Raw genomic sequence first — 21665 nt, 5'->3', positions numbered from 1 at the left:
ATATTGGCTCAATTCTGAGCACTTTGCTTAAAAGGTCCTTGAGGACCCTAAGGTATTCATTTTACATATTAGTGAGCAGAGAGATACTGTCTTATATCGATAGTGCAGTAATTAATGTGTAAGTGTATTATTTTAAAGCATAGTAACAATAGGACTAAAAAAATACAATGTTTAGATTGGGGCAATGGGAAGAGAAAGGGAGAAAATGAGTGTAAGTAACTGCATTACTTTCAGAGGAGAATGTCATTCAATGTATGATTAATATATGCTGTGTTCACGCACGTGCGTGCACACACACACACACACACACACACACACACAGCTACTATTTGGTGTTACGGGGAAAACCATAACTCAAAAAAAGTTAAAGAAGGCTGTCTCTGAGGAGTGGGACTTGAGGCCGAGAGGGATGGGTTGAAGAAAAATCCCTTCGGTGCTATTGCATTTTACACCATGGACATATTATATTTTTTAAAAGGTAAACAAAGCCTGGATGACCATCCTCCCCTGGAGAGAAAATGGAAAAAAAAGACAAAGTGAGAGAATCAAGAGGCTGCCATGGTGGAGGGGGATCTAAAAATGATGTTATGATGTTGAAAGAACTGGGGCCATTTACCCTGGATAAAGAGGTATACGAAGAGGCTTATGTAGGAAAAGACAGTAGGATAGAATCAAAAGGTAGAAGAGGACATCTTTGGCTAATCATAATGACTACTCTAGGGATTCCTATCCCATGGGATATCAGGATCTGTATGGGAGATGTGTGTGTCTATGTATCCAAAGAAATTATGTGGAAAATTGTGTGCATGTATGGGTATATGCATTTAGGAGGAGGGGATGGACCATCGTTTTCAAATGATTTTTTTTTCCCCCAAAGGAGTATATGATTTAAAATAAGTTAAAAACTACTGGGTAGCCTGCCCTATGGAGTAATAAACACTCGTATAAAGAGGGGTCATCTTTTATAGATAATTTAAAATAATTCTCATACTGGATAAGATGCACTAGTTTATTTGAAAGAAACTTTTTTGCTCTTAGGTTCTAATGTTTATACAGTAAAAAGAATAAAATACACTTAATAATGAAAAAAAAAATTTACTAAACACTGACCACATACTGGTCATCATGCTAAATGCTTGACATGGGCTCTCATTCACTCTTCATAGCATCAGATTAGGTAGGTACCACATCAAAAACTCAGAGAGACAAAGAAACTTACTAGAGGTCACCCTGCAGTAAGGGATAGAGCCAAAATCAGAACCCCAAAAGTTTGGCCCTAGAGCTGGCCCGCTGGCCCCTATTGGAGAGGATTTTCGCTGTCTTCACTCTGACTCTCCCTCACTGCCCTGTGTTAATTCTGCACCATGACTGACAGTGGCAACACTTGCATCTGCAGAGCTGCTCTTCCCATTTCCTTCAGTGTTTACCTTGTTCCATCTGCATGTCATTTTTTGTGTCTTAATTGTCTGTGTTTTATCTGAACTTGATTTCATTTAATAACAAGTCTTTTATTTCATCAAAAAATATATACATATATTATCTGTCTACCTATCTATCTATCTATCGAAAGAGGTTGTATTCGTTTTCTACTGCTACTGTGACAGATAACCACAAATTCAGTGGTTTGAAACAACACACCTTTAATGTTTTGTAGGTTAGAATTCCAGCCTGGGTCTCACTGGGCTAAAATCAAGGTACTCCAAGGGCTGTCTTCTTTTCTGGAGGTTCTGGGGGAGAATTGTTTCCTTGCCTTCTCCAGCTCTCCTGGTTCATGGCCCCCCCTTTCTCCTTTCTTGAAGCCAGGAACATTAGGTAGAGTCCATCTCACATCCCATCACTCTGATCTCCCTTGTGATTACATTGGACTTGCCCAAATCAACCAGGATAATCTCTCCATCTCAAAGGCCTTAATTTATGACATCTGCAAAATCTCTTTTGGCATGTAAGATAGCATATTCACATTTTCCAGGGATTAGGACGTGGGCATCTTTGAAGATGATTACTCTGCCTATCATAAGCGCCTACTAAATGCACGCACTTTTCTGGGCACTGAGACAAAACACAGTCCCTTCCCTAGAAGAGATTACAGTTGAGGAGATACTGAAACAGAGAAGGGAAATACAAAAAATGTGCTATGAGAGAAGTGTGAACAATTACAGCACTATGCAGAGCCTGCCTGGGATCGAGGGTGAGCTAGAGAAAATCTGGCTAAAAAATTAGAATTATTCTTGACATACTCCTGTGACTTTGTTACGTTTCATGCAGGTTTTGAGACTCTGGGATATTCGGCACCAGCTGTCCATCCAGAGGATAGCTTGTTCTTTCTCCAAAAGTCAGGACTTCAGATGTCTCTTCCACTTTGATGAAGCCCACGGATGGCTTTTCATCTCATTTAATAACCAGCTAGCATTGCTGGCAGTGAAAAGTGATTCCGGCAAGAGGGTGAAAAGCCACAAGAAAGCAGTCACTTGTGTGCTTTACAATTCAGTCTTGAAGCAGGTAATGATGTTTTTCTGTCACTCTCCTGACATGTCCCCACATCCAGAGGCTTATTTCCTTAATTCAATCTAAGGACAAATATAGAAAAGGAAATGTGGAAAAGAAATGATTTAATAACTGTTGCATTTCTGCAATAATGTGTATTCAGGTGGATTTGAAGAGTGATTTCATTTTCAACCAGTGACCACAGCAGCACTGATAGAGTTACTAGGAGGAAACAGTCCAGCTAAAACAAACACAACGTGGAATGTAATTGAACTTATCTTTGTTACCCGCTAGTTTGGGTTTTGATGCCAAATGCAAGTGAACCTGGCTGTAAAATTCCCTTTTATGAACACCATCCTCCTGCATCCCCATGGAAAGATCTGAAATATGCATGAAATGTAATTAGCAAAGATCCATTTTGCCGGCATAGTTTAGGCAAGTGGCTCACAGTGGCAGCCCGGAATGTATTCATAATAAAATGATTCAGTTAAATGTGGTGCCACTTGGTATGCAGTGCGAGTGTTGTTTGTCTCCCGACCACGGTAATGATGCTTTGCAGCTTTTGCTTATGGGAGCGCTCCCTGCATGTCAATGAGGAAGCGGGCTCCTCTGGAGTGGAGGTGCCGCAAGGACCACAGGCCTTCTTAGAGGAAAGGGAGGGCCAGCCTGTGGATATCACAGAGCGAGCGGGCACCCATGGAGCTTAGTCTGCGACCGTGATCACCTCAGGCCTGATAGTCACAGCACAGCTGGAGCCAAGCAGACAGCCAGTATCCAGCTTGTGGCCAATTAAACAGTAACTCTAGCCCGTTCTATCTTTCCTTGCTGCAGAAGCTTCTGCATCTACACAGAAATGAGTGGTTCAGATTGGGTGCAAGGGGAGGAGAGCCCTTTGTTAGTAATGAGTCGTGTGTCATGTCACTACTTCAAGCACTCTGTTTTCCGGTTATTCTAGGAGATAAAAATCCTTTACAAAACGATCCATTTTGAATTCCATCTTCAGGGAGAACATTCCCTCGTAAATGTTTTGCTGAACTTTATGAACGCAACCAGTTAATGCGACTCCCTGGTGGCCACTGAGAGGTGTATTTGTTTCCAGGAGAACATTCTGCTAATTGAGATCTGCAAAGTTAAAGTGCTAGGTTTGTGTGTTGATGTTACGATCTGCTATTGTCTGACCATAAAATGAGCAATCTTCCATGAGGAATTCAGGAAATGGGGCACAAAGAAGGTCTGGAATCTTCCATTTGGAACATGAAGATAAAGCCAAGATAACACAAAGATATGCAAGTTATAGGCTACAATAGACTATGCACGTATGGGATATCATATAGAAAGAATCTGTACAAATGAGTTGGATATTCATGCCTCTACTTATTTCTGCTGTTAAAAGTATAAATAATTAAATGCATTAATATGTATATAAAGCACATAGAGCTGTGTGTCATACATAAGTGTTTCCTGACTATTAGCAGCTAAGTTATAGAGAAACACCTTAATGTTGTATAACATTTATAATTGTAAAAATATGTTGCAGTCAAGTGCAAAGAAAATAATATCACCCGCAGTCCCATCAGCCAGTGATAATTTATCATTTCAGAATAATTAGACAAAGCAAATAAAACAGTTTTGAATAAGTTTCAGGTGCCAGGAATGAGGGATCAAAGATTCACGTGCCACATAGTTTCTTTGCCCCCGTAGTTCAGGGAGACTCAGGTTCTGGGCGTCTTCCAAGAGCTCATTGCTGGGTAGGTGCTCATTACAGGATGGTGGGGTGAAAGAAGAGGAAGCAGACACATGACCAACTCACAAGGAAACAATGGAGTAGAGTGAAATGAATAGGGGTAAAAGCAAAGTGCTATCCTTGGAAAGTGATCAAATCTGGCTGGGGCTGGGGTGGGTGACATTCAGCAGAGCCCTGAAATCTAGAGTGGGAACCCCTAAGAGGAGAGAAGGAAGTAGTTCCAGACAGAAGGTACAACATGGCCACCTGCAAAGAAGCTTGAGCACAGACTCTACATTTTTTTTTCAGGGAGAGGGTTTATTCTGGTATGGCTAGTTTGGGGAGACTTAGCAAAAACTGTGGGACTTGAGGCAGTGAAGGGAGCTTAGAGCCAGACTGTGAAGGTCATTCACTCAATGTACCAAGGTCTAGTCTTGGAAAAATATAGACTTGAGGTTAGAACAGCAGTTCTCACAGCGTGATCTCAGATCCCTGGGGAAGTCAGATCCTTTCAAAGGATCTTCAAGATCACAGCTCTTTTCATTATAATATTAACTTGCTGTTTACTTTTTCCTCTCTTGTTTCATGAGTGTACAAGGGAGCTTTCTAGAGGCTCTATGATGAGTGAGGACATCGTTGCTCTGATGGCTAAAGGAATATGTGCTTTTGTATTCCTGTGTTTTAACAATTTCTCAGTTTAAATTTCTACTTTGGTAAATATATATGTTTCTCTGTCTGTCTCTGTCTTTAGCTCTACCTCTGTCTCTGTCTCTATTGCCCACATAAATAGAAGCTATTTGGATTCTTCAATAATTTTTAGTAGTATAAAGGGATTCCGAGATCAAAAGTTTTGAGAACTGCTGAGTTAGAGAAATGTGAGTTCAAATGTTCGGCAGACTATTTATCGTGTCAGTTTATTGACTTTCAAAAGTTTGTGTGTGGCAGGGCGGGGGTGGTGTGACCATAGACGTAATAATGGTAACAACAGGTATCGCTGCAGCATTGCCTTACTGTGTCCTGCCTCTTGGAAGTCGTCCTCCTTCCTCCCAGGCGGCCAGCCCTGGCAAGTCTCCCCGGCTCCCCCATACCTCTCAGGTTGAAGGGTGATGCTTTAGGACACCTCTTTTTCTTATTAACATCTTGATATTTCTTACTCTTTATTTTACCCATGTGTCATATGAAAGCAGATGTTGGGAAGAGTTAGAAAGGCGGAGGGGCCCCTGAATTGGGCTTTGTCTCTGGTCCCTTGAGGTGAGGAAGAGTTTTTTTCTGCCCCTTCTCTTCTCTGCCATTGAAGTTCCTGCTGGTAAACATTCAGTTCCGGGGCTCATCTCTGGTCCTGTCGACATCCGAGGTCTCCAGGGACATCTCCTACCATACCTCTCTCCCCTCTCTGCGCGTCGGTTGCATTTCTAGTTGTTTTCCAATTAAACACTTGGCTAAATTCTCACTTTCTCCCCTCACATGTTTGATGGAAGGGAAAGATCCTTGTCTTCCCCTTCTGTGTTTTCCTACAACTCCCAACACTCTTCTGAGCACCAATGGATGTTCGATTCCTTTTACTGCTATTTCTAATTCTAAGTTCAAAACAAACCCATGCTTTTTCAGTCCACTGGTGCTTGCTCTTTGGTTATTTGGTTTGGTGTCTTTTTGAAAGACTTTCCTTTTATCTGAATCTAATGAAAACCTTCCCTTGCATTGTCATTTCAACATGTTGCTGACACTTTATTATTATTTCATTCTATTTGGTCATCAGTGGGAACCTACCATTATTTCTATATGAAAGTGACATGGCATATTTCTGTGACTTTTCTTTATCTTCCTGCCTTTTGGTACCCTCGCATCCTAATCTAAGAAAGTGATGTTAAGCCACACAGGGCCTTTGAAAAGGAACCTTATGCTTTATTTCACCAGCAAAGCTTGCCCTCACAGCTAGTGGCAGAACAAGTTGGGACAGGTTGAGGGAGTCCCTGGAATGCACAATTTTGAAAGAATCAAAGTCACTCAGTATCCTGGAGGTAGTTCTAAGGAACTGTCTTTGCATAGAATTCTTAAATAAAGCTTTTCTTAAAAACCCATGAATGCTGGGGAACTTTAAAAATGTATTTGTAGGTAACATATAAACTGGAATAGATAAAATTTCTGACTTATCACCATGGCTCTCATCCTAATGATGTGGGTTTATGCGTTTTTGTAAAATAGGTCATGTTTCAGTGTGTTTTGCATCTAGACATATTTATCGTCAGGCTAAATATATCAGTATCATCAAATCTTGACAGACAATGATATTTACTATTTTTCTCATTGAAATAATTTACTTTTTGTAAAACATTACTTGCTTATTATAAGAAATTAAAACAACGCAGTAAGTTCAGGTAAAGAATTAAATATTGCTGAAACATCATCAAAATATCTAAATGTCTCTCTGTGCATAGACTATTTCACCTGAATATGGTTCTGTAACTTACTTTCTTATTGCAAAACATATTGGAATTATTTCCTTGTACCTAAATGTAGATCTACTTCATCATTTTAAAAAGTCAGCACAGTGTCTCATTGTATGTATGTATCATAATTTACTGATCCATTTGCCTTGACGAGCATTTTGCTCTTATGCATTTCTTTATGCATAAATATATTCACACTCATGGCTTTATCTCTGTAAGGTAAAATCTTGAGAATGAATTTCTAGGTTACAATATATGCATATGAGACAATTTGATACAAAAATGGCTTCCTGAATCTTCCCATTTTACCTGATCTCTAAGAGTAGAAACATTAATCACATACGTACGTAAAGAGACCTGTCAGACAGTGGCTGCCTGGCGGGCTCCAGCAGGACTCCTGAAATCCCTGACAGGGCTCCTGTAATTCAGCATGGGATGTTGGCTTTGACAATTTGAAGATTAGACCTCTACTTTACCCAGAGTAGTGTTTTTTCTTGAGGACCAACTCTCATACTCTCACAGGTAACATGATGCCAATCATTCATTAAAAATGGGACTGGGGTATAATTTTTTAGTGACAGTGCATCTCCTGTCCTCGTTTCTGCATATGATTTTGGGGGAATTGAGATATTTGAGAATCTAACCAATTCAATTGGTAGTTCCTGTGGGAAATGTAATACCTGAGCAGAGGGAAGGGGACAAGCTTGAGGGAAATTTATCCCCACCTTACAAAGCACCTCTTCAGTGCTTGTATTTAAGGCAAAATCAATGAGCTTCTAATTGAAAAGAACTGGATGAACACTAGTGAAAACTTTCTCTTTGCCTACTTACTGCTGGGCTCCAAGTGACCAGCCTTCAGTTAACGTGGCTTTTCTTCACTGGTCAGCTTAAGGCTGTCCTTGGTTACATGTCAATACTGAGGCTATGAGCTCTGGTCACTTGATGGAGTTGTGGGAAACACCCTAGCCTTAAGGTTAAACCAACATACACACACACACACACACACACACACACACACACACACACACTTATTTAAATGTGGTTATTTAGAAGGAGTAATATATTTCAGTGTTATAAAACTCAAATGGACAAAGGGTATACAGTGAAAATTTCCTCTTATCCCTGTTTTTACCTACTAGTTTCCTTCCCTGGAGGCAACCAATTCATGAGATCCATGAGCAACCCTTTAAGGGCTGTTGTATTCATAAACAAGTAAATATGTATACTCACTTTTAAATAGATGTATATAATAATTCTTAATATTTAAGAATATTTATTATTTTAATTGCTCTTTGCACAGAAACACTGCTCTGTACATTGATTTTCCACCCAACAATACAGCCAAAAGATCATTTTATTTATCTCCTTATCCAGAGTATCCTCTTTCTTTTTGTCAGCTGCATGGTATTCTATTAAATGGGTGTGCCAAACTTTATTAATCAGTTCTTATGGGCATTTAGATGGATTCCAGTATTTTTGTATTACAATTAATGTAGTAATTTTTTACCTTGAATGCACAAATTTTGGCACTAGTGAGGAAATATCTGTGAGATAAATTTCTAGAACTGGAATTAGTGGGTCAGAGAGTATTTAAGACAGTAACCTTGACAGATGTTGTCAAATTTTCTGCATAAAAGGTGCATTAAATCCATCAGCAGGGTAAAAGATGACCCTTTCCTCAGCCTCTCTCATTAACACAGTCTCAGCTTTTTTTTTTTTTTTTTTTTGCGGTACGCGGGGCTCTCACTGTTGTGGACTCTCCCATTGCGGAGCACACGCTCCAGACGCGCAGGCTCAGCGGCCATGGCTCACGGGCCCAGCTGCTCCGCGGCATGTGGGATCTTCCCGGACCAGGGCACGAACCCGTGTCCCTTGCATCGGCAGGCGGACTCTCAACCACTGCGCCACCAGGGAAGCCCCTCAGCTATTTTTTTAAGACTATTTAAAAAAAAATTTTTTTAAGAGCATTTTTAGGTTCATAGCAAAATTAAGAACAAGGTACAGAAATATCCCGTATACTCCTGTCCCTCACATGCATAACCTCTTCCTTTATCCACATTCCCCAGTAGAATGGTCTATTTGTTACACTTGATAAAACTATATTGACACATCCTTACCATCAAGTGTAATCACAGTTTATATAAGGGGTCCACTCTTGGTGTTATGTACTTTAAGAGTTTAGACAAATGTATAATGACATGTCCATCATTATAGCATCATAAAAATCCTCTGTGCTCCACCTATTTATCCCACCTCCCCTAACCCCTGGCACCCACTGATATTTTTACTGTCTACATAGTTTAGTGTTTTCAGAGTGTCATATAATTGGAATACAGTATGTAGACTTTTCAGATTGGCTTCTATTACTCAGTAGTATGCATTTACATTTCCTCTACGTATCTTAATGTCTTGATAGCTTATTTTTTTAGAACACTGAATAATATTCCATTATATGGATGTACCGCAGATTATTTATCCATTCACCTGCTGAAGGACATCTTAGTTGCTTCCAAGTACTGGCAATTATGAATAAAGCAACTATAAACATCTGTGTGCAGGCTTTTGTGTGGACATGAGTTTTCAGCCCCTTTGGGTAAACATCAAACAGCATGGTGGCTGGATTATATGGTAGGAGTATATTTAGTTTTGTAAAAAGATTGTCAGTTGCCTTCTAAAGTGGCTGTACCATCTTACTTTCCCATCATCAAAGAATGAGAGTTCCTATTGCTCCACATCCTTGTCAGCATTTGGTGTTGTCAGTGTTCTAGATTTAGTCCACTCTAAGAGATGTGTAGTATCACATTTTTGTTTTACTTTGTATTTCCTTGATGGCATACGATGGGAAGTATCTTTTCAAATGTTTACTTGCCATTTGTTTACCTTCCTTAGTGAGGTATCTGTTAATGTCTTTGGCCCATTTTTGTAATTGGGTTTTTTGTTTTCTTATTGTTGAATTTTAAGTGTTCTTTGTGTATTTTGGGTAACAGTGATTCATCAAATGTCTTTTGGAAGTATTTTCTCCCGATCTTGGCTTGTCTTTTTATTCTCCTGAAAGTGTCTTTTGCAGGGCAGAAAATTTTAAATTTAATGAAGTCTAGCTTTCAATTATTTTTTCATGTACTATACCTTTGGTGTTTTATCTAAAAATTCACCATCAAACCCAAGGTTATTTAAATTTTCTCCTCTGTTATCTTCTTTGAGTTTTATAGTTTTGTGTTTTATATTTAGGTCTGTGATCCATTTCAAGTTAGTTTTTGTGAAAGGTGTAAAGTCTGTGTCCAAATTCATATTTTTATATGTGGATGTCCAGTTGTTCAAGGACCATTTGTTGAAAAGATTATCTTTTCTCCATTGTATTGCCTTTGCTTTTTTGTCAAAGATCAGTTGACTATATTTATGTAGTCTAATTTTGTGCTCTCTATTTTGTTCTACTGATCTGGTTGTCTATTCTTTTACCAGTATCATACTGTCTTGATTATTGCAGCTTTATAGTAAGTTGTGAAGTCAGGTAGTGTCAATCCTCTGATTTGTTCTTCTTCTGCAATATTGTGTTGCTACATCTGAGCATGTGTTCTTTCTCTATAAACTTTAGATCAGTTTGTTGATATCCATCCACAAAGTAACGTATTGGGATTTTGATTTGAATTGCATGAAACATATAGATTAACTTGGAAAGAACTGAGATCTGGACAATATTAAGTCTTCCTAACCATGAACATGGACTATCTCTGATTTATTTAGTCTTTGATTTCATTCATCAGAGTTTTTTACTTTACCTCATATAGATCTTCTACATATTTTATTAGATTTATATTATTTCAGCTTTGTGAATGCTAATGTAAATTGTATTGTGGTATTATTTCCAAATTCCTCTTGTTCATTGCTGCTGTATAGGAAAATGATTGATTTTTGTATATTAACTTTGTATCCTGCAATCCTGCAATAATCGCTTCTTAGTTCCAGGAGATTTTTTGGGTCAGTTCTTTAAGATTTTCTACATAGAGGATCATGTCATCTGCTAGCAAAGGCAGTTTTATATCTTTGTTCCCAACCTTTATGCCTTTTCCCCTTTACTTGTCTTATTGCATTAGGCAGAGCTTCCATATAATGTTGAAAAGGAGTGATGAGAGGGAACATCCTTGCCTTGTACCTGACCTTAGTAAGAAAGAGTCAAGATTCTCACTATTAAGTATGATAGTAGCTCCATGTTTTTTGTAGATATTTTTTGTCAAGTGAAGGAAGTTCCCCTCTATTCTTATTTTACTGAGAGTTTTTAATCATAAGTGGGTGTTGGATTTTGTCATGGGTTTTTTTTTTTTTTGCATCTGTTGATATAATCATGTGATTTTTTTTTTTAAGCCTATTGATATGATGGTTTACATCAGCATTACCCAACCTTTTTGGCGACAGGGACTGGTTTCGTGGAAGACAGTTTTTCCACGGATGGGGTGGGGGTGGGGGTGGGGGATGGTTCAGGTGGTTATGTGAGTGCTGGGGAGCGATGGGGAGTAGTGGATGAAACTTTGCTTGCTTGCCCACTGCTCACCTCCTGCTGTGCAGCCTGGTTCCTTACAGGCCCAGGGGTTGGGGCCCCCTGGTTTACATTAATTTTCAGAAGTTGAACCAACCAAATTCTTCTGATGCATTGTTGGAGTTGATTTAAAAATTTTTTTTTGAAGATTGGTTCAAGATGGCAGAGTAGGAGGATGTGCACTCACTCCGTCTTGCTAGAGCACCGGAGTCACAACTAACTGCTGAACAATCATCAACAGGAAGACGCTGGAACTCACCAAAAAAGATATCCCACATCGAAAGACAAAGGAGAAGCCACAATAAGACAGTAGAAGGGGTGCAATCACAATAAAATCAAATCCCATAGCTGCTGGGTGGGTGACTCACAGACTGGAGAACACTTATACCACAGAAGTCCACCCACTAGAGTGAAGGTTCTGAGCCTCATGTCAGGCTTCCCAACCTGGGAGTCCAGCAAAGGGAGGAGGAATTCCTAGAGAATCAGACTTCGAAGCCTAGTGGGATTTGATTGCAGGACTTCAACAGGACTGGGGAAAACAGAGACTCCACTCTTGGAGGGCACACACAAAGTAGTGTGCGCATCAGGACCCAGGGGAAGGAGCAGTGACCCCATAGGAGACTGAACCAGACCTACCTGCTAGTGTTGGAGGGTCTCCTGCAGAGGCGGGGGGTGGCTGTGGCTCACCACGAGGACAAGGACACTGGTAGAAGAAATTCTGGAAAATACTCCTTAGTGTGAGCTCTCCCAGAGTTGGCCATTAGCCCCACCAAAGAGCCAGCTAGGCTCCAGTGTTGGGTTGCCTCAGACCAAACAACCAACAGGGACAGAACCCAGCCCTACCCATCAGCAGACAAGCAGATTAAAGTTTTACTGAGCTCTGCCCACCAGAGCAACACCCAGCTCTACCCACCACCAGTCCCTCCCATCAGGAAACTTGCACAAGCCTCCTAGATAGCCTTATCCACCAGAGGGCAGACAGCAGAAGCAAGAAGAACTACAATCCTGCAGCGTGTGGAATGAAAACCACATTCACAGAAACATAGACAAAATGAGAAGGCAGAGGGCTATGTACCAGATGAACGAACAAGATAAACCCCCTGAAAAACAACTAAATGAAGTGGAGATAGGCAACCTTCCAGAAAAAGAATTCAGAATAATGATAGTGAAGATGATCCCAGACCTCGGAAAAAGAATGGAGGCAAAGATCGAGAAAATGCAAGAAATGTTTAACAAAGACCTAGAAGAATTAAAGAATAAACACTGAGAAGAATTAAAGAACAAACAAACAGAGATGAACAATACAATAACTGAAATGAGAAATACACTAGAAGGAATCAATAGCAGAATAACTGAGGCAGAAGAATGGATAAGTGACCTGGAAGACAGAATGGTGGAATTCACTGCCATGGATCAGAATAAAGAAAAAAGAATCAAAAGAAATAAAGACAGCTTGAGGGACCTCTGGGACAACATTAAATGCAACAACATTTGCATTATAGGGGTCCCAGAAGGAGAAGAGAGAGAAAGGACCAGAGAAAATATTTGAAGAGATTATAGTCGAAAACTTCCCTAACATGGGAAAGGAAATAGCCACCTAAGTCCAGGAAGCACAGAGAGTCCCAGGCAGGATAAACCCAAGGAGAAACACATTGAGACACATAGTAATCAAACTGACAAAAATTAAAGGCAAAGAAAAATTATTAAAAGCAACAAGGGAAAAACAACAAATAACTTAAAAGGGAACTCCCGTAAGGTTAACAGCTGATATCTCAGCAGAAACTCTACAAGCCAGAAGGGAGTGGCACTATATATTTAAAACGATGAAAGGGAAGAAACTACAACCAAGGATACTCTACCCGGCAAGGATCTCATTCACATTCAATGGAGAAATCAAAAGCTTTATAAACAAGCAAAAGCTAAGAGAATTCAGCACCATCAAACCAGCTGTACAACAAATGCCAAAGGAATTTCTCTAAGTGGGAAACACAAGAGAAGAAAAGGACCTACAAAAACAAACTCAAAACAGTTAAGAAAATGGTAATAGGAACATACATATCGATAATTATCTTAAATGTGAATGGATTAAATGCTCCAACCATAAGACACAGGCTCACTGAATGGATACAAAAAGAAGACCTATATGTATACTGTCTACAAGAGACCCACAAGTGGGTTTTTTTTAGACTACATATATATAGTTGGTCTTATTTTTGATCTGCTCTGACACTTTGACTTGATTTGTACATTTTGACCTTTGACATTTTAAGTGATTATTGATACAGTTGGATTAATATTGATAGAGTTGGATTAATATCTACCATATTTGTTACTGTTTTCTGTTGGTTGCCCTTATTCTTTGCTCCTATTTTTGTCCTTTACATTTTTTTTTGCCTCCTGTGGTGTTAATTGAGTATTTTAAATGATTCTGTTTCCTTTCCTTTCTTAGCATTATCAGTCATATATATATATATTTTTAAAACTTTCTTTACATTGCCCTGGAGTTTCCAATATACATTTATAACTAATCCAAGTCTACTTTCAAATAACACTATATTGTTTCACAGGTAGTGTTAGTACCTTATACTAATAAAATAATCTAATTCCTCCCTCTTGTCCCTTGTATCATTGCTGTCATTCATTTCCCTTAAGTACATAATTTAATTATATACATAATTACACATTATGTATATATATAATACATATTAAATATATAATTTAATACATTGTTGCCATTATTGGTTTGAGCAAACTGTTACCTATTAAGTCAATTAAGGTTAAAACAAAAGTTTTTTTAATCTTCACTTATTCCTATTCAATATTCTTCCTTTCTTTTTGTAGATCCAATTTTCTGACCTATATTAATTTTCTTTTCTCTAAAGAACGTCTATTTTGAAGTCAGGTCTACTGGCAACAAATTCCCTCAATTTTTCTTTGTCTGAGAATGTCTTTATTTCTCCTTTATTTTTAGTTGTTTTTGCAGGATACGCAATTCGGGGTTGGTGACTTTTTGCTGTCAGCACTTTAATTTCACTCCAATCCCTTCTTGCTTGCATGTTTTCTGAGAAGTCAGGTGTAATTCTTATCTTTGTTCCTTTGTAGGTAAGGTAGGTATCTTTTTCCACTGGTTTCTTTCAAGATCTTTTCCTTATCCTTGATTTTCTGTAGTTTGAATATGATATACCTAGGTGTAGTTGTTTTACATGTATCCTTCCTGGTGTTATGTGAGCTTCCTGAATCTGTGGTTTGATGTCCAACACTAATTAGGGGAAGTTCTCAGTCATTATTGTTTCAAGTATTTCTTCTCTTCCTTTCTTTCTTCTCCTTCTGGTATTCTCATTATGTGAATGTTACACCTTCTTTAATTTTCCCACAGTTCTTGGATACTGTATTTTTTTTTTTTTCAGTCTCTGCACTCATTGCTTTTCAGTTTCTGAGGTTTCTGATTTATCCTCAAGCTCAGAGATGCTTTCCCCAGCCATATCCAGTCTACTAGTAAGCCCATCAAAGGCATGCTTCATTTCTGTTACAATATTTTTGATCTAGCTCTAGCATTTCTTCTTGATTCTTCTTAAGGATTTCCATTTCTCTGCTTATGTTACCCAGCCCACCTGTTCTTACAAGCTGTCTATTTTACCCATTAGACCCCTTAGCTTATTAACATTAGTTGTCTTGAATTCCAGATCCGATCATTCTAACATCTCTGCCATGTCTGAGTCTGATGCTTGCTCTATTTCTTCAAACTATGTTATTTTGCCTTTTAGTATGTTTTGTAAATTTTCTTGATAGTCGGACATGTTGTGCTGGGCCAAAGGGACTGACGTAAACAGGCCTTTCGAGATGTGGTGGCCAGGTGGTGGGGGTGGGAGTATTCTGTAGTTCTGTGATTAGGTCGCAGTCTTTTAGTGAGCCTGTGCCTCTGGACTGTGCACTTCACCTATGCTTCTCAGTTGTCTTCCACCCTTCGGTGAAACAAGAAGGCTAGAACTAGCTAGAATTTTGTCTTTTCTTTTCCCATATCAGTTAGGCTCTGATGAAACCCCAGCAAGTTAGGCTCTGTTATACATTTTCTCCCGAGGGCAGACCTTGTTAAGAAGAACAGAGCTGTCTGACGTATTTTGAAGCTGTTCCCTTCCCTCTGACCCTGCCAGAGCATGAGGGGATTTTTCTCTAATATTTATAGGGAGAACCTGGTCCATAACCTCAAAATAAAACTCATAAACTTGTGGAGGCTCCCCTATCACCAGCTCCCAGAATTTTTAACTCTCAGACTTATCCGCTTTGAGCCTCAAGTGATTCGTAAGTTACAGTTCAGGTTTTCCTCTCTTGGCTCTGTTTCCTGGGGAGCTTTCAGTTCATGAGTTTCTGCTCTGGTAGGTTGTGATTTTCTCGATCTGCCTGTTGGTCTCTCCAGTTTGGAGGGCAGTGATCTGCCCTGTGACCTCACTTCTCTTACTGATCTAAGAGGAGTTGTTGATCTTTCAGTTTTTCCGGGTTTTTACTCACTGTTAGGATGGAGTGACAACTTCCAAGCTTGCAGCGCCAGGACCTGCAAGTCCAATGCAGTCTCAACTATTTTCTGAAGTAGTTTTTCTTAGCAATTTTTTAGAAGGAGGGACATGGTGAAGTTTTAGAGTCAGAGTTCCTAATGCTTTCCATTGAGCAAGTAATTGAATTTCTCTAAGCAATGTTTTCTTATGTGTAATATAAGAATTATAATACCTCCTGTGTAGATTTTCTGTGAAGGACAAAGAATATTGTGTATAAAGATACATAGAACAAAGTGGGAGTAAAAGCTAAATAAAATTACCCCAAAAAAGGGAAGTGATACTTTTCTGACTTCATACCCTAATCCCTGTGGGTGCCTACTGATTGGGGGAGTGTTCTGAGCACCTGTATAATGATCACAGGCGGTCACAGCCCGTGGTCCTTCCCGTTATTCATACTGCCTAAGCCTTGCTGGCCTCCTTTCTAGTCCTTGAACATACCAAGGACACTCTGTCTCAGGGCTTTTGCGTTGCTGTTTCCTTTTCCCGGGACTCTCTTCACCCAGGTATCTGCATGGCTCCCTCCCTGACCTCTGTGTCTTTCTTCAAATAATTCCTCAGGGAAACCTTCCCAGAGCCCCCAGCTTTTCACCCACTCTCAGTGATCTCTACCTCCTTCTTGGTTATATTTTTCTCTATAACGCTTATCACCGCTAAACGTGTGTGTGTGTGTGTGTGTGTGTGTGTGTGTGTGTGTGTGTGTGCGCACGCATGCTTTTTTTCTCATTTAGTTGCATCTCTCCCCTCTTCCCTCACTAAATATAAGGGCAGGAATATTTTACTGTTGGATCCCCAATGCCTAGATCCTGTGCCTTGCATACGGTAGGTGTTTGACAAACTAAAGGAATGAGTCTGAAAGATCCAATTACAAATTAATCTACAAAGAAGTGATATTCTGACAAATCAGATTTATAAATAGAGAATGGCTGCCTTAAAATATTTGAATTCTTTGTCTGTACCAGTACTCTGAGATATTATCATTCTCCTCGCTTCACTACTTACTGGTAAGTAACTTCTAGAGATTCGATGCGAAATAGAAATAAAGGAGACAACCTGCTTTATATTATGGGACCACAAACAGCACTGACTTAAAAAAATAAAATTATAAACAGCAATTAAGTCAAACGTCCTGATCCCTTGGTAGCCAGCAATATTTGCTGCTGCAATTTTTGGTTTTTCTTGCTTAGACCTAGAATTTGGGATGCATATAAAAGAGAACAGAAGTGCTTATTGTTGTTGGAATAGCAAAAAGACAATTAGGGGACATGGATAGAGCCTCACATATCTTAGAATTGTCTGATTGGCTGTGACAGCTTCAGATGAGAGAGACAAAAAAGACCCATATGTTCCTAAACAGTTATTAACTCAGATACGTAAGGTGGAGCGTGCCTCCATCAGAACGATTTGCTCACAGGGTCCGTTTGCACTGAAGTGCAGTTATTAGGAAAGTGCCGCTTCTGCTCTGCAGACGCCAAGGCCCTGTCCTCAAAGGTTAAGGTCTCATCTGATAAGAAGCAGCCAAGAGGAAACTGAAAACCTAAAGGGACTTGGTATCATCAAAATGTGGCATATAAATATGATGCCAATACTTATTCCTGGAGTTTATTGCAGATGAAAACAGCTTGCTAAAAACACGGTCCTCACGGTCCTGTAGTCAAACCGCTTCATCTGCCAAGTGATGGTAAACGCCCTCCTCTCTCACTTGACTTTGAACATCTTTTCACCTGCCTTGTTATTCTTGTATTCTGATATTGTCATAGTTTGAGCAGATTCTGGTTAATACCAGGTGTGTGTTTGTGACATAGTCGGTCCTTGCATTTCAACACGTTGTCTTCCTAAAGACTGCGCCTTAAGGTAGATTGCCATAAAATGAAATCTGACTGGCTGTACACTGTTGTCATTATTGATTCCGATTTCGTGAGAAATTGTGAAATGAGTAAAGTGCTGAAAAGTGATGAACAGTATGTTGGGGTTTAGCCAGGTAAGGCAGAGGAGGGAGAGTGCAAAATAGCAAAAAGCAAAGGTTACTAATTCTTGATCGAATGTCTACATTAGATAAAAGTGGTGAGTGGATGATGAAATGCTTTGTAATGTGCGTGATGCCAGTCTTAAACAAGTAAGGAAGTCTTTCTTTGAACATTGTTTACCTTATTTTGCCTTTTTTGTTTCTATCAGGGAATACCCATCTTTTAGTACTGAAATGCCTAGCATATAATAGATGCTCAATAAACGCTTTTTGAATTGAAATCATAAAATCCCCTAACCTTTTCTTCAAAGATGACTATCAAAATTTTTACTCATGCTTGGAATATTATGTTTTCATGGCTTTATCTTTAATGAATACAATCCAAATTCTTAAATAGTTATGTGAGAAAATTCCAAGTGTGATATAATTTTAAATTTCAACGTACATCTTAAAAGCTGGTTTCTGACATGTAGTTGTCTACATTCACTCTCATGGTTGGAAAAAAACAAGACATTAAATGTTTTTCTTAAATTGATTCGGATATGAAAAGGGATATGAGTCCAAATAAAAGGTCAGATGATTAAGCTTAAATAGAATAGTAACACTAGCTAACTTTTATGACATTTATTGTATGCCATGAACTGTGCTAAATGCTTTACAAATATTAGCTTACTTCAACCTCTTAAAAATGGTTTAAGGTAGTGACAGTGATTCTCTCTGGTTTATAGGTGAGGAAACTGAAGCTTAGAGAGATTAAGTAATGAATCCAAGGTCAGACACTGACATTTAAACTCAGGCATGCTGGCTTGAGCCAGTGCTTAACCACCATACATATTGCACAAACCAAAACAAATAGAGACACAGTTACATGGAATGATAATTAAAGTGTTAGGTCACATTATTATGAAGATCCAGGTCTTTTGTTCTAGAAATTGCACTGTAGCTTAATAACGGTAATTAAACTTTGAAGCTACTTTTGATTTCACAGAGAGAAAATGTGTAGCATAGACATAGTTTTACATCATTTAAGAAATTGTCTGATTAACAGTTGTAATATCAGGGGGAAAAAAGGTCTGTGAGAGCTCTCACACTCACGATCAGTTCTTTGCTGAGGCATAAGAATTGCTAAACGGTGACCCTTTCATTCAATCCCTCCTCTTCTTTTTTACCTCTGGGACTACTGTCTCAGGTGAGCATCTCCACTTGGACTGATACAGCAGCTTCTAAATGGTCTTCTCACAACCTGTTTGTTTTCCACACTGCTGCCAGAGGTACCTTCACAAACCAACCAACAAAAATACAATCTCTCTCTCCTCCTTATTAAGAACAAAGAGATTGTTCCTAATTTTATTTTGAGTCATACATGCCACTGATAACCAATGAAAGCCATGAACCCTTTCCCAGTTTAAAAAAAAAAAAACAATACACACTACCCATTATTCTCTGGCATTGCTCATTAGGGATTTCAAATATCTGTCGTCAGTTTGCTTCTTCACCTGATATTCCACCATTTATCTCATCGTCTGTACTCTGGCTCCATTACACTTCTTACTGTTTCTCATGCTTGGAATAGCCTCCAAGTTCTGTCTTCTCATCACTCTTAATTATCTGGGGTAGGATGCTAAAATAGAGGAAGGCCTTATGATGTGTCTGTCATAGAAGGCCCAGGATTCAAACCTTGTTATATAAGCTTGGGAATGGTACTTAACTGATTAGAATCTCAAGTTCATCACTGGTAGAGAGAGGGTGATAACATAATTTTACAGAGTTTCTTTCAAGATCAAATGTGGTAGTGGGTGTAAAGGGCTTGGCACTCAATAAATACATGTTCCTATCTTCAACCCCTGATTGATCCTCCTCACATTTTATCCCCATTCCCCACTCCAATGAATGGATTTGTGGTTTTACTCTCTGTACCCCAGATCACCCAGGAGTGATACCTCTAAACTTGTAGGATTGTTGGGCATTGATTTACTTCTTGTCTGTTTCTCCCTCTAGCCCAGTAGTACCTGACCTGGTTGCATACTTAAATAACCTGCAGAGCTCTTTAAAAATTCCACTGCCTGATCCAATCAAGTCTGAGTCTCTGGTCTGGTACACAACTGTGATTTTTAAAGTGATTCTAGTGTACAAGCCTAGACTATAGACCCCTTGAGAGCAGGGATGCATCAGTGAAGCCCCACTGCCCCCATGGAGCTGGAACCCAGTGGATGTTCAGTGAATGCCTGTAGAGTGAATGAATGAGTGAATGAATGAGTGAATACGTGTATGACAGCCAGTTATCCAGGCCTTCGAACATATATTTGATAAACTTTAACCCATTTAATTATGAAAATGTGACATTTTAACATATTCTTAATACATTTATATTTATACATTGGTAATCAATACCTAAGTGGGTAAAGATGCACTTTAAATTTTCTTAAAATCTAGATATTGCTTCAGGCAACTTTCTATCTACACATTTTTATGTTTAGTGTTTTTTTTTTTTTTCTTTCATGCCTTTGGGTCCGAAAGTCATATGGGCAAGGTAGTTTTAACCTATAAATCTCTTAAAAGATGCCTAAATACCTAGAGCTGAAATTAGCAGTCTACTTGACACTATTAAATTTCTTACTGTGGAACTATTATATATAATCCTATCCCTTCTTGCATTTGTTTGGTTGCCTTCCTCTTGGAGTGTATATGCAGATTTATATTTAACCTTCCTGTGTTCTTTGTTTTTAGTGACCCATCAAAAATTGTGTTAGTTGTAAAAATATACACAGTACCTTGAGGAAAAAAAGGGACTAATGGCATTAGAAGCAGTAACTCTAGCAACTTGCTGAAATGAACTTTTCCCCATAGTGGCTGGTAGTGCTTTATTTTCTGAATGCTAAATGGAAGCTAATATATAATAAAAGGTTTCTTTTCATATAGTAAATAGTGTCGGAACATCATGACTGATAAAATCAAGTTTCTCATCTAAATGTGAAAGATTTATAAGTTTATTTCAGTAGGATTCGATTTCAGGATGGCCTCTAGACACTAAGCTGGGTAAGGAAAGAAGATTCCTATCTTCTCTGATAAAGAGAATCATGACTTCATTACCTCAGTTCTGGCCTAGAAATTGAAATGTTATCAGCTTAATAAAAAGAAAGCAAATACATTACGAAATGTCACTATTGGGGGAATCTCACTGGTGGAAATGCACAGGCTGGATATTTTATTTAAATAAAAATGGTGGATTCTGGAACTATATTTAATTTCTCTACAGTGTTATTTTCTTGTAGGTAATCAGTTCTGATGCGGGGTCGACGGTTTCCTTCTGGATGATAGACACTGGGCAGAAAATCAAACAGTTTACTGGTTGCCATGGCAATGCAGAAATCAGCACAATGGCCCTCGATGCAAATGAGACACGGCTTTTGACTGGCAGCACAGATGGGACTGTAAAGGTGCGAACACAGTGACGCTTTTCTATCCAGATATGAGGGGGCTAAAATATTGTGTGAGGAGACACAGCTTTGGCTATATTTGTGTTGGTATTTTTGGCCTTTCAAGAAGAGAGATGAGAAGATAAGAAGAGCTAAATAACCCAAACCATCTAATAACAAAGCTGTTAGGAAAATAAACCTCTGAGGAAAAATGAATAAATGGTTTTTCTCAATAAATTATTTAGAATCAAAACACAACTTGGCTTACTTATTTCAGAAAGTCATAGAGGACCACTCTGGGGAATAAGAAGCCTGAATAATTTTCATGTGCTTCAGCTAATGTCTCTAGTTTTCATTTTTCTTTCTGTTTTTTTTTTTTTTTTTTTTTGGTATATAAAATGAGAAATCAGGGCAAGTAAGTAAACTTTAAAAATTGCATAGATGCAAATTTTTTGGAAAATGAATATTTAGAAGTTACCCATTTTGTAATCTGCATTTTTATGTGAAGGTAATAAGACAGTAAAGAAGGAAAGTAGGAAGAACAATCATAA

General features: G+C 38.8%; 1 protein-coding gene across 1 annotated transcript in view; it reads left to right on the top strand.

The window, feature by feature from the left end:
- Positions 1-21665, top strand: part of WDR49 (WD repeat domain 49) — a 140375-nt gene that overhangs the window by 66874 nt on the left and 51836 nt on the right. Inside the window, 2 exon segments of the mRNA XM_060149012.1 lie at positions 2266-2499; positions 20971-21135. Coding sequence (XP_060004995.1) covers positions 2266-2499; positions 20971-21135 — 399 coding nt within the window.

The sequence above is a fragment of the Lagenorhynchus albirostris genome, chromosome 5 (assembly GCF_949774975.1).
Source record: "Lagenorhynchus albirostris chromosome 5, mLagAlb1.1, whole genome shotgun sequence".
In the NCBI taxonomy this organism is placed as follows: domain Eukaryota; kingdom Metazoa; phylum Chordata; class Mammalia; order Artiodactyla; family Delphinidae; genus Lagenorhynchus; species Lagenorhynchus albirostris.
Note: the sequence above shows the minus strand (reverse complement) of the source record. Positions and strands in the feature narration are given on the sequence as shown.